At 36.1% G+C, this 17,563-nt stretch overlaps 1 protein-coding gene across 2 annotated transcripts in view; it reads right to left on the minus strand.

The window, feature by feature from the left end:
• The window catches only part of MIPOL1 (mirror-image polydactyly 1), a 185,144-nt gene that overhangs the window by 81,161 nt on the left and 86,420 nt on the right, over positions 1–17,563 (minus strand). For both annotated transcript variants that reach the window (XM_063160344.1, XM_063160345.1), the window contains exon 11: positions 15,558–15,665. In XM_063160344.1, the coding sequence (XP_063016414.1) occupies positions 15,558–15,665 (108 nt within the window). The remainder of the gene's footprint in view (positions 1–15,557; positions 15,666–17,563) is intronic.

The raw sequence follows: 17,563 nt of genomic DNA on the forward strand, positions 1-17,563 counted from the left end.
TGCCTCATCCCCTGTTAACTTCACCAGGCATTCAAAAGAGTTCACAATCTTATTAAACAGGCCACAAAAGGTGACTTGCAAAATTGAAGTCTGTACTAAAAATCAGTTATCATTATTTCTTTTAAGCCATTTTATCTAATTTTTGACCAAAATTATGAACTACTTTGTGTAGTTTTTTATTAAATCTAAGCAATAGTACATTTAAAGCTCGGCCAAGAAAATGCAACCATAGCAAATATAAAGCATCAAACTTCTGCCAGCTGCCAGCATCACTCACAGTGCTGTGCATTACCTAACAAATACTTAGAAGAAATCACACACACAAACACATTCATTAAACTACACTATTTCGCCTCATTTGTTGCTATTTCTGGCATCTGCATTAAGCACACATGACATGAAAATCATATACCATTGAGACTATTACACATAATAGACAAATTAAACCAAACAATAATGTGTATAAATTACCCTGTTCATTGCTTTGCCTTAGAAATACCTTCCTGCTAAAACAGGAGGGATTTATGCTTGGCAAAACAACATAGTTTAAGCTGAACCATTAAAAAAAAAAGTGCACTAGTACAATAATGGAGAAAACCATTGAACATTCTCATAGCAACAATACAGAGACAGCTAAAAAAGGAGAAGAAAGCTCTTTGAAATAACCCTTTTTAAGTGCAAAAATTTCACCCCGTAAAAAGATGCAGCAATAATGGTGTTGTTTACCTGCAGGTCTGTGAAGTCTTAGAAATATGCTTTAAGCAAACGAACTGAGTTGGGGGAACTTTATCAAACCACTAACGAACTACCATTAACACAATGACAGATTTATCCCCCAGCACTATGGTGACCCCCTGGCCAAAAGCTAATTTCTCATTCCTCCGGTCTTTTGTATTCAAAGTTATTACTCAGTCACAAAACAAGCTGATTTTTAAAGCAAGAAACTTGTGTCCCCATTTTGAGACAGGACAGTGTTTTCATCTATGTCTACTTCACAAGAAGTTGTGTACACTCAGCTTTGAGCAGTTATTTGATGCAGCTCTGGAGAGCAACTTCTTTTTTTGTGTGTGTGTGTGTCTTAAAAAAACAGGAGTAAATATACTGTAAAACTACAAAGAATACTACTAAGCTGTAATTGTGACAAGTGAGTTCTACTTTATGAAACAAACTGGGAAGCCGATTTTGTCCTTTAAGAAATGGGGGAAAGAAGCCCCACGAGAAACTGATAAAAAACTGATTCCTGATCATCTGATTTTACTCAGAGGAATAATAGGTACCTTCCTGAGTGAGGCTTACTGGATTAGGCCCCAATTTATAAAAATGTTGTTTCTGGACTCAGACCTGCTGTTCTATGCTTCAGGACAGAATGAAGCTTTTAGAGCTTTAAATTCTAAAGATAGGGGTCAGAAAGGAAACAATGTAAGAGTGTGAAATAAATTTGTTGCTGCTACATCAACTCTGCCTGGTAATTTTTCTCTAATTACCAAAGAAAAGAAATATGATGTCTGATGTAACTTTCTTCAAACACAAACATATCTCAGCAAGACTGTGAGTCCTTTTCTCCTAAAAAATAACTGGAAAAAAAAATATCAGAAGCAGACATTCCTTTGTGAGGACAAAGTTAATAAAACATTTTATTTGGGAAGCAGACATGATACAACTGGAGTTTGAAGGTGAACTCAGTTCTAATATTTAAAATTTGACAACACTTGTCAAAAGATGTTAAAATTGTTTTGTGGTCCAACAAGTCACTCAGCAAGAATAATTTTTAAGCAGCTTTTCTTTTTGTTTCAGTTAAAATTAAAATCCATGCTGTGTAATCCTTGGAGTCAATCTGTAATTAAGGGGATTTGAAGAGAGACCACGCACTGCATTAATGATAAAATTTAATATCTGTTTTAATACTCCAACATAAGAAAAAAACCCTAAGCAACATACAAAAAAGCAATCATCTCCCTATTTTGTGTGAATGCAGCATACATACACCATTACTATGTGTAGCAGTGATGTTATATTTGATGTCAGCTTTTTGTTTATAGACCAAATGTTTCAGGATTTAGCATCTACAGAGCTTAAAACGTCATCTGCTTGAAAGCTGGCTCCCAGATTTAACAGGCTAGATAAACAGATTTTATTTTATCTAGTTTGGAAAATGAGTGGTTTTGTTGTTACTGTTACATAGCATTTCCAAAGGGAAGGAGTTATCAACAGTATTTCTCAGATTTCAGTCACTTGCTTCCCAGTCATTCAGCCACTATCCTCCAACAACTGCTGCTCAGTTGTCAAAAACAGGAACAGATAACCAACTAAAACCAGTCAATTTTATCTTATACTCTTAAATGGCTAAAATCTTACCAAAAAAAAAAAAAAAAAAAGAAGAAGAAAAAAAAGATGCTTGGTATAGTAAGTCTCTCCTCCAGACTATGTGCAAGAAAAAGATTTGAAATCTTCAGGTCTTTGAAATGCATCTAGCTAACAACAAGTAATGTATTCAAATAGTTTACTGAGAGCAAGCACCACTGAAAAGTGAGGCAAACGGAGTTCCATTTTAAAACTAGAAACTGTGTTAAATAGTTTCATCTTTTCAGAAGACGGGGTGAAGGATTACAGATCCAAAGAATTCATTAAGAAACATAGTTAAGGTAGAGATGACCTTAATGAACTTTTGTAGGGAAAGGTTTTGGAGTGATATGTTTATCTATTATCCTGAGAAAGGATAATAGATTCTTTTAATGTTTACATCAAGGATTTTTTCCTGTTAAAATGTCTCCTGGCCTCAGCTCTTGTGAAAGAACTAGCAAAGCACCAAGGTACTCTCACCAGATCTTGTTGCATCATGTAAGACAGCTAGTTTATGAAAACAAATTTTAACAGAATTTCCTCTGATCTCTATTTCTTACTAGTCCATATGTGTGTATAACAACCTAAGGCTTTGGAGATTTGGGACATAGTCCCATTTAAGTACACGTGGAATTCACAAGCTTCAAGGTCAATGCAAGAAAAATTTCATTTTTCTCTCAAAATTTATATGCTACAACAATAACTATTACTGTCAGCAGAAGTACACTGCAGCAGTCACTGTGACATGTGCATGTGCACAGAATCTGGCCCATATGCAGATATACACAAGATCAGCTTCAGTGTTTGGAAACCTGGTCCAAATGCTACTTTTAATACAAAAAAATAGTTGAAATTGTATTGTTTTTTTAAAAACAAATCCTCCCAATTTTCAAAATGTGTGTCCAAGTATCTGTAAACAATGAACTCTACGTGCTTCTCACACCATCATGACCAGCTTAATAACCCCTCCAGCATAACAGGTATTTCTTTAACAAAAAAGAACTAGCTTGAAATAATCATCTTGATTGTGATCCACAAGGAAATTTGTGACACTGTATGGAATCTAAATACATCTAGTAAAACTGTGAAAGATGACATGTGTTCTTCAGTGGAGAATCAATTCTGGAGATGAAAAATCCAGTATCAATCAACACAGTTCAGAAAATGAAGCCCCTGAAGATTTCTTCACATATTGAATCTAACTAAAAATGACATTTTGGTCTTTGTTTAATTTTAAATTGCAAATTTGGCTGCTCAGCAGATTAATACTATCACTAATAGACATTAATACCATGTTCAAGCAATGTGATACACACTTACTTACACAATTGCATTGGTTACTTCAGCTTCCTACCCAAAGTTTAGAGACTTTAAAGCTATTTTCTCATTTTACCCTCCATTCATTTTTCTTTATAAGATATATTTACCTTACCATTAAGAGAGGCTGAATTTTGGAAGTAACAACACAGATGACTGAATTTTGGGGGCGCAAAAAAATAAAAGTTTTAATTGCAAACACATTTTGAAGGAGAAATCAGACCTTCTTTGAGCTTTTTCAGGGAACAATTCCTTTTTCCTGTGATGGTAATGAACAATTTTGATTCAGCTACATGACAGAGCCTAATATATGCTGAGTTGGAATCCTACTACATTGACATACTTCTGCTGATAAAAACTTTATTTTACACATTGCAAGATTTCAAATAATTAAAAGGCATGTTAAATCATATGTCCAGTTTTATCTGTGCTTGTTTTAATCCTGAATAGGTAGTACACCAGGGTGTCTGCACAGGGCTTTTTAAGGTTAAGGTCTGGAAACTCAGAATTAGCAAATTATCAAATTTACTACTTGACCCCTAACATAGAGCTTGCTCTGCTACAGCTGACTCCTAGAGAAAAGTCCAAGTCCAGATACCACTCCAAAATCCCATGAGGAAATCTGTGGAGATCTACTGGAAGGCAGATTAGAAAGATTTTACTGCATTAAGCCCAGTTTCATGGAAAGAAAAAAAAGTTCAAAATAAATCCTCATCCATCCTCTACTTCTGGTCCTCAAGCATTTTCCTGCTGACCTGCATATTGCTCGGGTAGAGCTGCACTCCTGCTGCACAGGAGGAGCACATCTCTCCCTGGCAACATGAGTGTGTGAACAGCAAAATTCACTTTTCCATTACACCTCTGTGTGGCCACAGCCATGGAAGTCAAATCAGAACCTTCCTCTTATTTATGGGCAAAAGGGATTTTCAAAAGCTTCTCAGTGATCTAGGAGCACAAGTGCACTAACAGCAAGAATGTGCCTTTGCACCAGACCAAATTAATAGATGGGAATTAAACATGATAGGCAAAATAATTCCTGACTCTGAGTAAGTGATGGCTAAACACCAGGCTGCACTTGTCAGAAACAGACACTTTTGAATTCATCTCAGTCTAAAACCTGAAGTTGCTCACCTGGGAACAGGAGAGACATCCAGACTGCAGTAAAACTAGAAATAACAACAAACATGTTGGACCTTGAGGCTTCTGAATCAAGGCCAGTCTGCAGCTTTACAACCATACCAAGACCTAATGTTTCAGAGTCTTCTTTCAGCATCTGTCCCCCTTTCTACTCTGAAGCGCACTTCATACGATTTCTTGTATACAAAATGCTAGGAAAAGGTCCTCCAATTCTAAACAGATATTTGGATACACTTAAATGTACAAAGGCCAAATATTCCTTTTTCGTAAATACCAAAAATTCTGAAATGTTTATATTGATCCTTTATCCTATCCTTGGTTTCCTGTACCCAAGATCTAAAGTAGATTCTATCAATTCTGAGAGGTGCTTCAGATAAGGAGGTCATGGATGGGTCAGAGCAAGACCTTTGGTATTTAATGACCCTGTAGCTTGTCTTTTGCACAAGAGCTTAGGTTACTACCTTTTATATGTTTTATTGAAGGACAAATAACTCGCATGTCATCATGCATCCAGGCTCAAGATTTTGTTTACAGTTGCTGTTCAAACAAAACAGGATCATTTTCCTGTGCAGCATAAAAAATGAACAGTGTATGGTATGACACTGAAAAAAATATTGAAAATTAAGATTTACCACACTTCTTTCTGTATGCATGGAGAACAGAACTCATATGGAGAAAGAATAAAATTTACAAAATAAAATATAATACATAACCATGATACTCCTCCTCTCCATTAATGAAATTTGATATCTCATCTCCAGGATAATTTAATACATTAATATAATTTAATACCTTCAATAATGAAAAATACTTAACTTGGCTAAATATTTTTGGTATTTTAAAATTTTAATATGGTACAATGCTGATAGATATTTTGAAAGCTGTGCCAGTGCAGATTAGGCATAATGTTAATAGAAAGTAATGAAGGCTACCTTTAAACATAGCAGAAAGCAGTTACCTTTTTATGTAAAAAGCATGTTCAGATTCAGAACCTCTGAATTTAGTTTGGAAATGTGTTTTATAGTATCTGAAAGTGGCACTTAAAGGAAGAAATACTAGTTTTCTTATAGTAAGTCTGATACATTAGGCCTCATGATTGCTTTAGAATTAGACGAACATATGGCCTTAATTCCTGATCCATGTAATCCTGAAATGAAGGTCCCTACTAGTAGGAAAGTAAAAGAATTTTTAAAATAACTGTTTGAAGTGCAGTAATATGACACCTCCTCAGAACTTAGAAAGGTTCATAATTCTGTTGACATTCTGTTGGCATTACTGTTGACATTCTACTGGGCAGAAAAAAGGGAAAAATGAACCCAGGACTGGGGTGACAAATTATACCATTGGAGATGGTGACAAAGATTATAACTACAGTTAGAGTTTCTGATTTTATCTTATTTTCCCTATAATCAGGGAATCAGAATTGTAAAGGTTGGAAGAGACATCTGTGGTCAAGTGCAACAATTAACTCAGCACTGCTGAGTCCACCACTAAACCATGACTCTAAGGACCACCGCTGCACAGTCTTGAATAAGCAGCTTTCCTAACATGACTGTGGTTTCTACAGTATGTTTTGCTTATATATCAGACTCTGTGATTCTAATTTACAAGATACTGATGAATTTCAGTGTATTTTAGAACATACCATTTTTTTAATCACAGGTTTAAGGCATGGCTGTCACTTCTATGGAGATAAGGAGTAAAAGACCATGTAGCAGACAGCTTCATAATTGGCTATGGGATGCCTGTACAGTTTGTTTCATCTTCTCCAACTTCAGAACATCTCTATTTAAGAATACAAATTTCTGGAATACATGTATCTAAGATCTGACCCAGGCCCATAAACTGTTCCAGTTTTGAAGTCCTTTAACAGAGTTTAGACAAAACCCTGCAGAACACTGAAATGTGGCACCCTTCAAACTGTAAGACTCTGTGGTAGTGTAACTCAGTAAGGAAAAAGCTACCAGAAAGTCAAATGTATCAATCATACAAAATGGGATCTGTTCTGCTATAAGGAAAAACAGATGGGTGAAAACTTTAAGTATTTCTAAAATGTTAAATTAATATGCACAACTACAGAATGGTTAATTAAAAAACATGGATGAGAGGTTCTTGTTGACATGGTCATAGAAACCTACTACCATGAAAGGGATGATTTCTTGCATACCACAAATGATGAAGTGAAAGTAGCCTGACTGCGAGAATGGTACTCCAGATTTGATCACCTGAAACCACAATATGCATTCCAAGAACCTGCTGCATTAATCAGAAATAATACTTCTGGTAATCAGAAGCTGTACCACTGACTGACCTTATGGGAGGACAACTTCCCCCTACGAAATGGAAGCCAAAAAATAGAAGACTCAGCCAAAAGGTTTGAATGACCACATCATCACCAACGAGAAAGAGGGCTGTATGTGGTATATACAAACAGTTGATGCTTGAGATTGTCAGGAATAATCTGGTGCCAAGAAAGATTTGAAAGCAGTCAAATAAAAAGCAACAGATCTGCATGGAATTTTTAGTGGAACACATGAAAGCTGGCATCAAACACCAAGAGTGGATGAGTAATGAATTCCTTAATGGTTAGAACTGAATCAAAGTTCAGTAAACATACCTGCTGTGGTTAAAATATGTTCAGCATCTATTCACAGGAGAGAAGAAAGACTTACACTCCTCAGGCAAGATGAACAAACTCTTTGAGCCAAGACATTGCTTGTTCATTCTACCAAGATGCATTCTACCAAGATGCATTCAACTCTTTCCAGGATGGACAACTATTGTTCACTCCTATCCACATTACTTTGCTTAGAAATGACTCTTAAAGACTTGAGATCATAGTAAGTAAGAAACATCAGTGTTTGGTCTTCTTTTCTTTGAACAGAGTCCAAGAAATCCTGAGCAGCTGCTGTGCAGAGAACACTGTACACACAGGGCTGACGTGCCAGATGTGCAGTCAGGGAAAGGACAGCCTCAAAGGCACAGGAAGGTGGCATGGCCAGTGCAACCGAGGAAGTGAAGACATGAACTTGGGTATGGCTATTTGTTTCTTTCTATTTGAAAACAACCCAAGGTTTGAATGCTTTCAAAATTCTCACCTGCAGCAAATGATTTAGTGAACCAAGAGCTGTACAAATGTCCCTGCCATCTATCCACACAACCACTTAATGTTACCAGAAGCTGAAAATCATGCAAGTACCAATGTTACCAAACATAATTTCTTTTCAACTCCCAGGTAGACATATAAACCAGATTTATTGAACTCTGGAAGCCTGTGTTCTGGGCAACTTCCCTCTCAGTGAAGGGCAAATATCTCGTCATTTTATTCTCATGTTTTCCATTAGGGAAAAATATTGTACTATTTGTTTATGGTACATTTAAGCAATTATTCTAACTTTAAGCTTCCTACACCAGATATTTTTGGTCAATGAATAAAAACGTCTATCAGTGCTAAAAAATTAGCTACCAGATGGGAGGAGACTAACAATGTTACTGCATTTGTGAACAGCTTTCTGTCAAAAAATAAAGCCTACTAGCTAGTCTTGGTGGCTAAAAAAATCCAATTAATAAAGCTGGTCACTGATTGTGATACTAGTAGATCAGATTTCTGATTCATGGTCAAATACATACACTAAGCCTGTAAGGGATACACATAAGCAAACTGCTACACTCCTAAAATATATGACAGCAGATGAAGGAAACCCTTTGAGGCATCCCTTGAGGATCTCCAGCCACAAATGATGAAATTGGCTCCAAAGAACAACTGGGTTCAAGGAAACTTCTAATGACTGCTTTAAAGACCAGTCAACAAGTGCTCACATTTTTTCCACTGGGCTTGAGGGGGCATGTTGGTCACTGCAGGATTATATGAGTTATTTTCTCTCTCTCCAGAAATACAGTTAACTTGGTGGGCTAACTGTCAGAGTCTGTAGCAACAGCTTTTGGAGACACTGTAACTTAAAGATAAATGAACACAGAAAATTATTGTGGAAGTGAAACATGGACAGAATGACTTCTGCAGGAGTTTCTGTGGCCTCATTTTAGCGTTCATTTATGGTACAATGCAACAGCTCACACTGATATCCTCTGAGGTGTATGGTGTTATTTAATAACAACAAGTCATAAAGTGACTAATCATTCTTCTAGCATGGATAAGAGCTGAACAGACTTATGTCTAACCTCAGTGACATACTTTAAGACCTTGTGATTAAGTGTTTCTGGGTGCAGCAAAAGCAAAGGCTCTGTTCAGTGCAATTAAGATTGCAACTGTGTCTACCCTGTCTGATAAAGTGTCTAGGAAGCAGCAACGGAAGAAAAATGTTTGTGCATTCTTATTCATGTCCAGGTTGTCAGCAGCATGCTCCAAGTTCTACTAGTCTTTTATTTTCACCTTCACTATGCAATTAAAAGCAATTAAATAATGAAAACTTCATCAAGCATCCACTCTAAAAATTAATAGTGATTTCATGTGCTTTATAACAAGTTTTATTGACAGGGCAGCAAATTTTTCTCTCACATTGCCCAGGCATTTAAATGAGGGCACATCCTATGTTAGGGTAGGTATTGATGAGACATAAGAATCCATTATGGCTTTCTACAACCTGAACAACTCTTCTGAAAGGTGAGTAAGAGGAATCATTCTTAGAAGAAGAAACCGAAGTACTGAAACAGCTCTTGCACAAAGTTAGAAACTGCTGCTTACTTTAATCCTGCAGTATTTTATCCCCATGGAAGTTATTGGAAGAATAGCATGAAGATCCTTTCAGGATTAGCTGTAGCAACATATTATTTGCTGGAGATAACCTCCTAGAAGCCTGTTAACTATTCCCATTGGTCCTGAAATGTTCCTTTGGTTTCAGAAAAACAGATACAGACCGTAAGTAAATCCAAGGGCATAGTGTATCTCCTCTCACTGAAAGACAGATCTGCTATCTACTTCATCCCTTCCATTTTCAATATGAAGCTGGCATTCTATCTTCAAACACACCTATAAAATAATTTGCAAATGTGACAGCAGTCTTTTTTTCTAGATAGCACCACATTATATCAGGATGAAAAGCATGGTTGCTTTTGGGTTAACTCCACAGAGTGAGATCTTGAGCTGAGCTTTCACAGGTTGCTATTTTGTTAGATACAGAGGGAACAATGAACATTGGCCAGAGGAATTCATAACAAAATGTCTGAGAGAAGCGTGGATTGCCCAACATATGAATATTGCTTAATTGAAAAATGAATTTTTTTTTCAATTAATCAATATTCATATGAAAAATCATATGAATATTGATTAATTGAAAAAAAAAAAACCCTGAAAACCAACCACTCTAAATAAAAAGCAACTTGTACCAAACAACAACACCATAGCGACAGCTGGATCAGTAGCAAGTTTTAAACTCTTTGCAGTGTCTAGTTATGTTGTAGCTAGGAGCCGAAAAAAGATGTAACACCCATCTCATCAGCGGGCAACAGAGCCATTCATCGGCTAGCTACAACACACAGGCAAAGCAGCAGCTCTTCTCCATCAGTCCCACAGCACTGCAGTAACTACAGCCCAGCAGGACAAGAGCTGAAGGCGGCAGAGGGGTGTTCTGCATGTGGCTGAGCCTTGACGCATCCCAAACTCACATTCCAGCGGACCAGGGAATTAATGTCATCTCTGCTGCCCCATGTAAAACTATTATGAAAGGAAGAAATTAATAACTATTGCAATATAAAAATTGTACGCTGAACTGGAATTTGAATACAAGAGATTGAAATCTCTTGGTTTGCCATCACTGATTCAGACAAATTTCCCTGGATTAGGTTTCAAAAGCATGTGCCTCTGTTGAAATCAGAGGCTCTATAGCCATAAACCAGCTCTAAACTTATTAAACTTATGAAACTTCAGCTCTGAAGCACCAAACCTAAAATCAGTTAGAATTAGTTTTTGCAAATAAAGACCACATCACCTGAAAGGACTTTTTTTCCATATTGTGTGCCTCAATAGGACAAATAGCATGAGATTTTCAACAGTAGCAAACATTTTATACTTCATTTTAAGGCTTCTGAAAATTTTTTTAAGCTCTTATAACATCAGAATCTCTTGTGATTATGCCCTTCACAGATGACAGGTTGACCAGTCAGCTCAACTTGTTTCTGTGGTTGACGTTGTCAAATAGGCATGGAAAAATGGTTTCTACTCTAAGAATCTGGGAAATTCTGGGAATCAAAAAGAACTTAATAAAAATTATGAAAGGCATCAAGGAATACTTAAATTAACTATTCTAAACTGGCTTCTTGACAGTCATCATCACTGGAACAAATACCAAACTGCTATGCATTGAGATTTCCTGCCCTTGACCTGATTCTTACATGTCAGCAGAAAGCAGATGGCATCAGGCACAGTTGCTTTACAGCACTACTGTAGACAAACTTCTGATGGCTCCTACAGGTCACTTTCTTTGCTCTAACTCTTTTATACTCTTAATAAAACTATGAAAGCATGTAGGATAAATTCTACAAAAAATAACAATTAAAAAGAAAGGCAGATATTACAAAAATAAAACCCAATCATATCACAAGATGTAACATCTAAACCAGCCTGAAGGAGATTAATAACCCTTACAAGTTCAAATGACATCATAATTCAGTGGAGCAACCTCATTTAGGCAGTAAAGGTCACCTGATTTGTATATCACTATGAAATAGTCCTCTTCTTTTCAAAAGTTTGCTTTAAAGATAAAACTAGTATGTTTTTCTGATCTTTAAAGTAGATTAATAGCTGGTTTGAGAAGAGTATAATACCTAATTAAAAATTACAAAATAGATGAGGGCTGTGGAAAAAAATAAAGTTTCTTCTCTCTATTTCAGTCAAATCCAGTTAAACATTTTTCATGAAATTTCACATTAAGTTATTGGTTTCACAAGACTTATTTCCTATTCTCCTTCAACTCAGTAAAGAAGACGTACACTGGCAAAATTTTTATTTTTCCTTAGAAAAAATGTATTAGTGAAAACTCTGAATTTGAAAACTACACACTACAAAGCTAATAGTAAAATGAATGAATATTTGAAAAATAATGAAAAAGCAGCAATTCTTCCACTTTTCTATGTTTAATTGAATCAGTTGTTTCTGTGTATTATGGGAATACATTTATCAGAATCAGTAGAGACCAAATGTTAATTATGAAGGCCAAGTAAAAATGAATAATCTCACATATAGACCTTGACACATTAGAACTGCAAAGCACTCTCAGATCTTATTTTATGAAAATGTACTAAGAGCGCAAATGTATAGACCCTTAGGAAGCAATTATCCCAAAAAGATTTAGCTATAATTCAATGTGAAATATAATAAGAGATTTTAAAAAATGGTTTCACAAAGGAGAGGATTATTTTACTTTAACTATGGAAATAGGGGCCCACATGCTTCTCTGCATGACCTCTGTGCAGCTGTGGGCATTGCCTGGAGGGAAGATTTGAAATCGGCTTTTTCAGTCAATTAATACAATCCCCTATGACCAACAAGAATATTACAAAAAGTAGGGGTGCCAGTTTCGTATTGTGGGGCTGAATGGCCCACAATACTATAGGAATTTTCTATGCAATAAATACTTTAAATATGGAAATTTTAAATCGCATACTACTAACATTTACACAGAGGTTAGTTAAGAAGAGGTATGTTACCAAGATGTGCAGATGTTATATGGCGCAGCAAGATGAAATAGCATGTTACAATGTGCACTGCATGCCACCTGTGCCATATGTTTTATTTTCACATTATCCTCAGGGGTGACATGGAATCTAAATGTGTAAAAACCAAAAATCTGCAGAAGAGTGATTTCATCATCCTTGTGATTTCCAGATCCCAAACCTAGCCAAATTCCTGCTACCATGCATCTCCCACAGTTATAATGTGTCTCCCTGCCTCTTTGCCTCACTCCTGACCATGGAGGGCTACTGTCTCAAAGAAGGGTGGCATAGCCCTGTGAACAGATAAACTGAAAAATAAATCTGAAAGATTGCAGATTATTTTACCTAATAGACCCTAACATCAGTGGACTGAAATTGGTTGCTTGTGGATTGCTCTTACACTGTTTTCCTTCCAAGCAACTTACTACTGTGAAATGATTTTAAAAAGTAAAAAAGAAACAATAGCCATTTTGTTCTTAAGTGTATTTCACTAGAGGTAATGATCTCATCTTTTATCACAAACTTTCACACCATCCCTAATCTAGCTGATCCTGATTACTTTACTTTTATCCAGTTAAGATTGCAAATATCCCTGCACCACAACTGATGTTTACACTTCTGTTACTCCCTTAAGAAAATCCGAAGCAGATCAAACTCCTCATCCAGAGGATACATATTTTGCCAAAGTGAATCAACAGATTGCCTCAATGTTAATTAAGTGCAAGAGAATAAGGAAAATGACAGTTTTTAAAAAAAAAATTCATTAATACAAACTTTCCTGGAAAGACTCAGAAGAAATACCTGGATACCTTCTGCTGGACAGGTTAATAATACATAGCACAGTTCCCCAGTAAGCATGTGGAGGTGGTTAAAATAAAAGTAATTCCTTGGATTTTGGTGACAATAAAAGCTGAGTTGATATTTACCCTGTACCACAGAAAAAAATGATGTGTCCCATTTCTCTAAAAATGGACAAATGTCCAGAAGGTGCTCTGCAGTGGAGAGGGGACAGGATGGGATGCTTGGGTCCGTACCTGCACTCTGTGTGCAGCCTTGCAAGAGCTACTGAGCGGATACAAGGGGCAGGAGGTGACAGCCAAGAACACGAGGGTTTCACAGGGGCAGTGTGTGACCTGTCACAGGGCTCTGGCTGGCTGTTTCTTCCTGTGGGAGCTGTGCTGCTGACAGCAGCAGGAGCACCCCAGCCATTTGCAGCCAGCCCCAGAACCCTGACCAAACCCGCTCCTAAGCGAGTCACTGACCTGACTTCCCTCCTTACTGGACATTGGTTTTCCAGGCTGTGGCTACACTAAAAGTCAGTGATAAGCTTTTCATTTACATGAGGTCAGGATGCATGCTCATGTGCTGTGTATCAAAGCTAACTACCATTGGCAATATTTCATTGTGGCATTTTAAAGTTTTCGAGGTCAAGAATACAACCTGGCCTTTAAAAAATATTCCAAAGGACCTGCCCTCACTGTAGGCAACAGTAATTTGAACTGAGACTAACTCTACAGAGCTACAATATTCAAAAAGTTCAACTTTAAAAAAATTGAAAAGCGATCTTTTTTCCTCCCCAGACTCTCATCTCTAAGAGACTATGATCAATTAACCTTTAACTTTGAAAAATAAAAAAATTCCTGTGACAGTCAGAAATGAAATTCTTTAAAGATTAGGTGCTAGGAGAGCAATATCAGGCTTAGAATGAAATCCTAGTAACGCTCTGAACTATCAAATCACTTCTTGCTCTGAAAATATAATTATTCTGTAAGCGTTATGTCAGACAATATTAAATGCAAAAAGCGTAGCTTAAATAAAACTTTTTTTCTGGCAGAAAGGCTCTCTGCACAATATTTTCAATGACACAGAAAAAACAAGTCAGCTTGCAATTAATGAAAAACAATACTATGTTCAATAAGTAGCATGCTTGGCAAGCACTTTTGGTGACACCAGATTTAAAATAATGCTGTTATTGCAGTCAGAAACAGCCCCTGAATGTTTAAAATCTCCATTTCTAGTCATCTGATTGCACACCTGATTTTGTAATATTCACTGTAGATTTAGATGGCAATTACAAACCCATGGAATATATAGCATTTGTGTGGCACACAGCCTTTATCAATTTATTATTATTATTATATTTATTGTTTTTCTTAGTGAGAAATGTCAAACTGCACAAGGATTTAACTTATACTTTGCTTCGGTCATGCTGTTGTATGTATAATGATGCTTCCCAAATAAATAAAAAAAAAATAGAAAAGAGGAGGTAGAGGAAAATCTATCTGTAAGTAAGATACCTTTGGATCTTACTGTCTAAATAAAGCAGTTTTAAAATGACAACACAGTTTAAACAGAATAGCTTCTGTATTTGTATTGTATCTCCACTACTGATAAAAGAGATTTTTAAGAATAAAGTGGCTGAAGAGGTGTGCACAATGCTTGCACATCTTACCTGGCACAGTCTCTCATCCTGGCTAGCAGTGAGATTGCAGGCTATGCAGCTATCAATTCCACTGACATTACAATTTCCCTTTCTCAAAGCAGCAATAACCTGTCACTTTACACTGTCCTTTCTCTGACCCTCTCCCGCCTCTCTGCTCATTTTTATTCTTATTGACAAGACTTATTATTCCTCCTCCCAATTGCAAGTAGCTACCCTTTTGCAAATAGTAGTATCAACTATGTGGTCACTAGTAGTATCGGTCAACAATGTTATTAATATAGCACACACTGCTGGGAGCAGATCAAACAGCCATGCTTTAAAATATTAGTTTTGCAAAGGTACCATGAGGCAAATAATTGCAGTTTTCTTCACCTTATACAATGTAATATTGCAAGGACAGATCTCAAGAATTTAGTGTTAATTACCAGCCCAATAATTTGGAGGATATGTTATGTTTTTTTTGTTGCTTTCAAACGCAAAATAAAATAAAACCATAACAGAAGGGTGCCGTATCTGTGTTTAAAGAAGCAGTTGTTGGCAAACACCATAGCTCACTTCTGCCGAAATGTACACAACTGATATATGCAGCCCAGAAAGCTGGCACCAGGGGCTTACAACCTTAATTTGCCTGCAAGAAGAAATGGAGATTTACCTTCAGAGCACGTTCTTGATTGTTTTCAGCAGTCATATGTCTCGTGTTGTTTGCTGAAGTCTGGTTCTGCTCTTTCAGATGATGAAGCTCCTGCTCCAGCCGTTTGCACTGCAACGAGGAAAGAATCCCATTAAGGAGAGGAGTGTGGGCATATTTTTTTTCAACAAGCCAAAAGACTTACTGTAAATAACCCCATCACCATTTCTGCAGTAGTGAAAGCATCAGACAAAAGCAAGTTACAATCCCAGACAGTACTAAAGTTACATTTTTAAAATGTGCATCATTATTCAGTTTTTTCCTGGTCCAAAAGTATGTAAAAAACGCTATGTATCAGATATTTATCATAATGTTGGGTTGAATTTCTGCTCCTAGTTATGCCAATATATGGCTAATTTTGGCTTTTATGTATTAAGTAAGTAGATGTAAAGGAAAGAATTGATTCTTTTTGAAATGCAAGCGAATGAAAGACCCTCCTCCCAAATCAAGGATCCAGCCTTTTATTAGAAAATATAGATGAAATTGTTAGATTTGTATTTTTTATACTAAGAGTTTACGCTAATTCTCCAAGACTGTTTTCTTTAAATATTTAACTTAATGACAAAAAATGAGAAAATTAGCACTTACTACTGTGTGCCTACACATGTAGACTTACTGCTGTCTGCTGAGCATTTATTTTAATGACTAAAAATCTGCAAGTTAAAACCAAATTATATTTTGCTCTTTTTTATGTTAACTATAAAGGTCTTGCCCAGTTCCTTGGTTTGAAAGAGCAATTAGTTGTCTGCAGACAGTTCTTTACCTTACAAAAAACCCCTCCTGTTCTACAAAAAAAAAAAAAAAAAAAAAAAAAAAAGAAAGCAGACAAAGTACCAAGAAGACATATGGGAATAACAGTTAGAACTAGGGAAAAGCAGAGTACCAGGAGAAGCATTTTACAAAAACGTATTACAAGCCAGTAGTTTGAATATGATCACCAAAGCCCACAGCTAGTAGACTGTAGGAATGGAAGACAATTAATTGATAAAAATATTTTAATACACACTTTATGAAAACACTAGCAAATAAAAAGAATAAGAGTTGTGCTATAATGCTCATGTAAGCATTGCTGTCTCAAAAGACCTGGAAATGTCAGTCTCTCATGCTGCCTTGGGGACTGTGGACAACATAGAACTGAACTTCCCATCATATATATGCACCCTATTCCTGAGCAATTCAGCATATGGGACAATGAAGCCTGGCTCGTGTAAACTCTAAAAAAAAAGAAAAACTGTGAAACAGAAAGCTTCAGAAGTGAAAAAATTACAAATGAGGTCTAAGTAAAATAATGAATGCTACAGGATCTTGAGACAGAAACTTAAAGACATGCCAGCACATACAATTCTTAAACACAAAATAAGGCCTAAAAATATACTGTTCATCAGGTATCCAGTATAGTATATTGACCAGAATGATCCAATCCTCTATTTGAATAAATTTTAAGCATTTGTAGGAGCTCAAAAGTGCTATTAAAAATTCCATTAACATATCTGTTATATTTCATTACTTCTGTTAGAAATCTCAGCTTATTTCTAATAGGATTGCCTATTTTAAAGGCAGTGAATTTTTCAGGCCTAGTAAATTCTCTCAATGTCTGTTGTAAACTTTCTTAACGTATTAATGCTCTTAAGTTTCATTTTTATTGCAAGAAAAAATATATTTTCCCACAGATAGGGTAATACAGAAAAAAATATTAAGATACATTTGATTTTAAGTATTTTCCCATATTCAAGATATTTAACGTCTGTGTTATCACACATACACACACACACACACACAATCACAAAATCCCAGATGCAACTCTTTTTCCATGTCCAGCATGAAAACTATGTGTTTACAGACATGAAGGTGCTGCTAAAAGGTCCTTCTTATTGAAGAACTAAACACAGACTATGGAGTTTTTTTCTCTAGCAACATTTTTTTCCTTGGCATATGTGATCTAAACACCATTAAAAAAAAATCAATCTACC

This window comes from Melospiza melodia, chromosome 6 (assembly GCF_035770615.1).
Source record: "Melospiza melodia melodia isolate bMelMel2 chromosome 6, bMelMel2.pri, whole genome shotgun sequence".
Classification (NCBI taxonomy): domain Eukaryota; kingdom Metazoa; phylum Chordata; class Aves; order Passeriformes; family Passerellidae; genus Melospiza; species Melospiza melodia.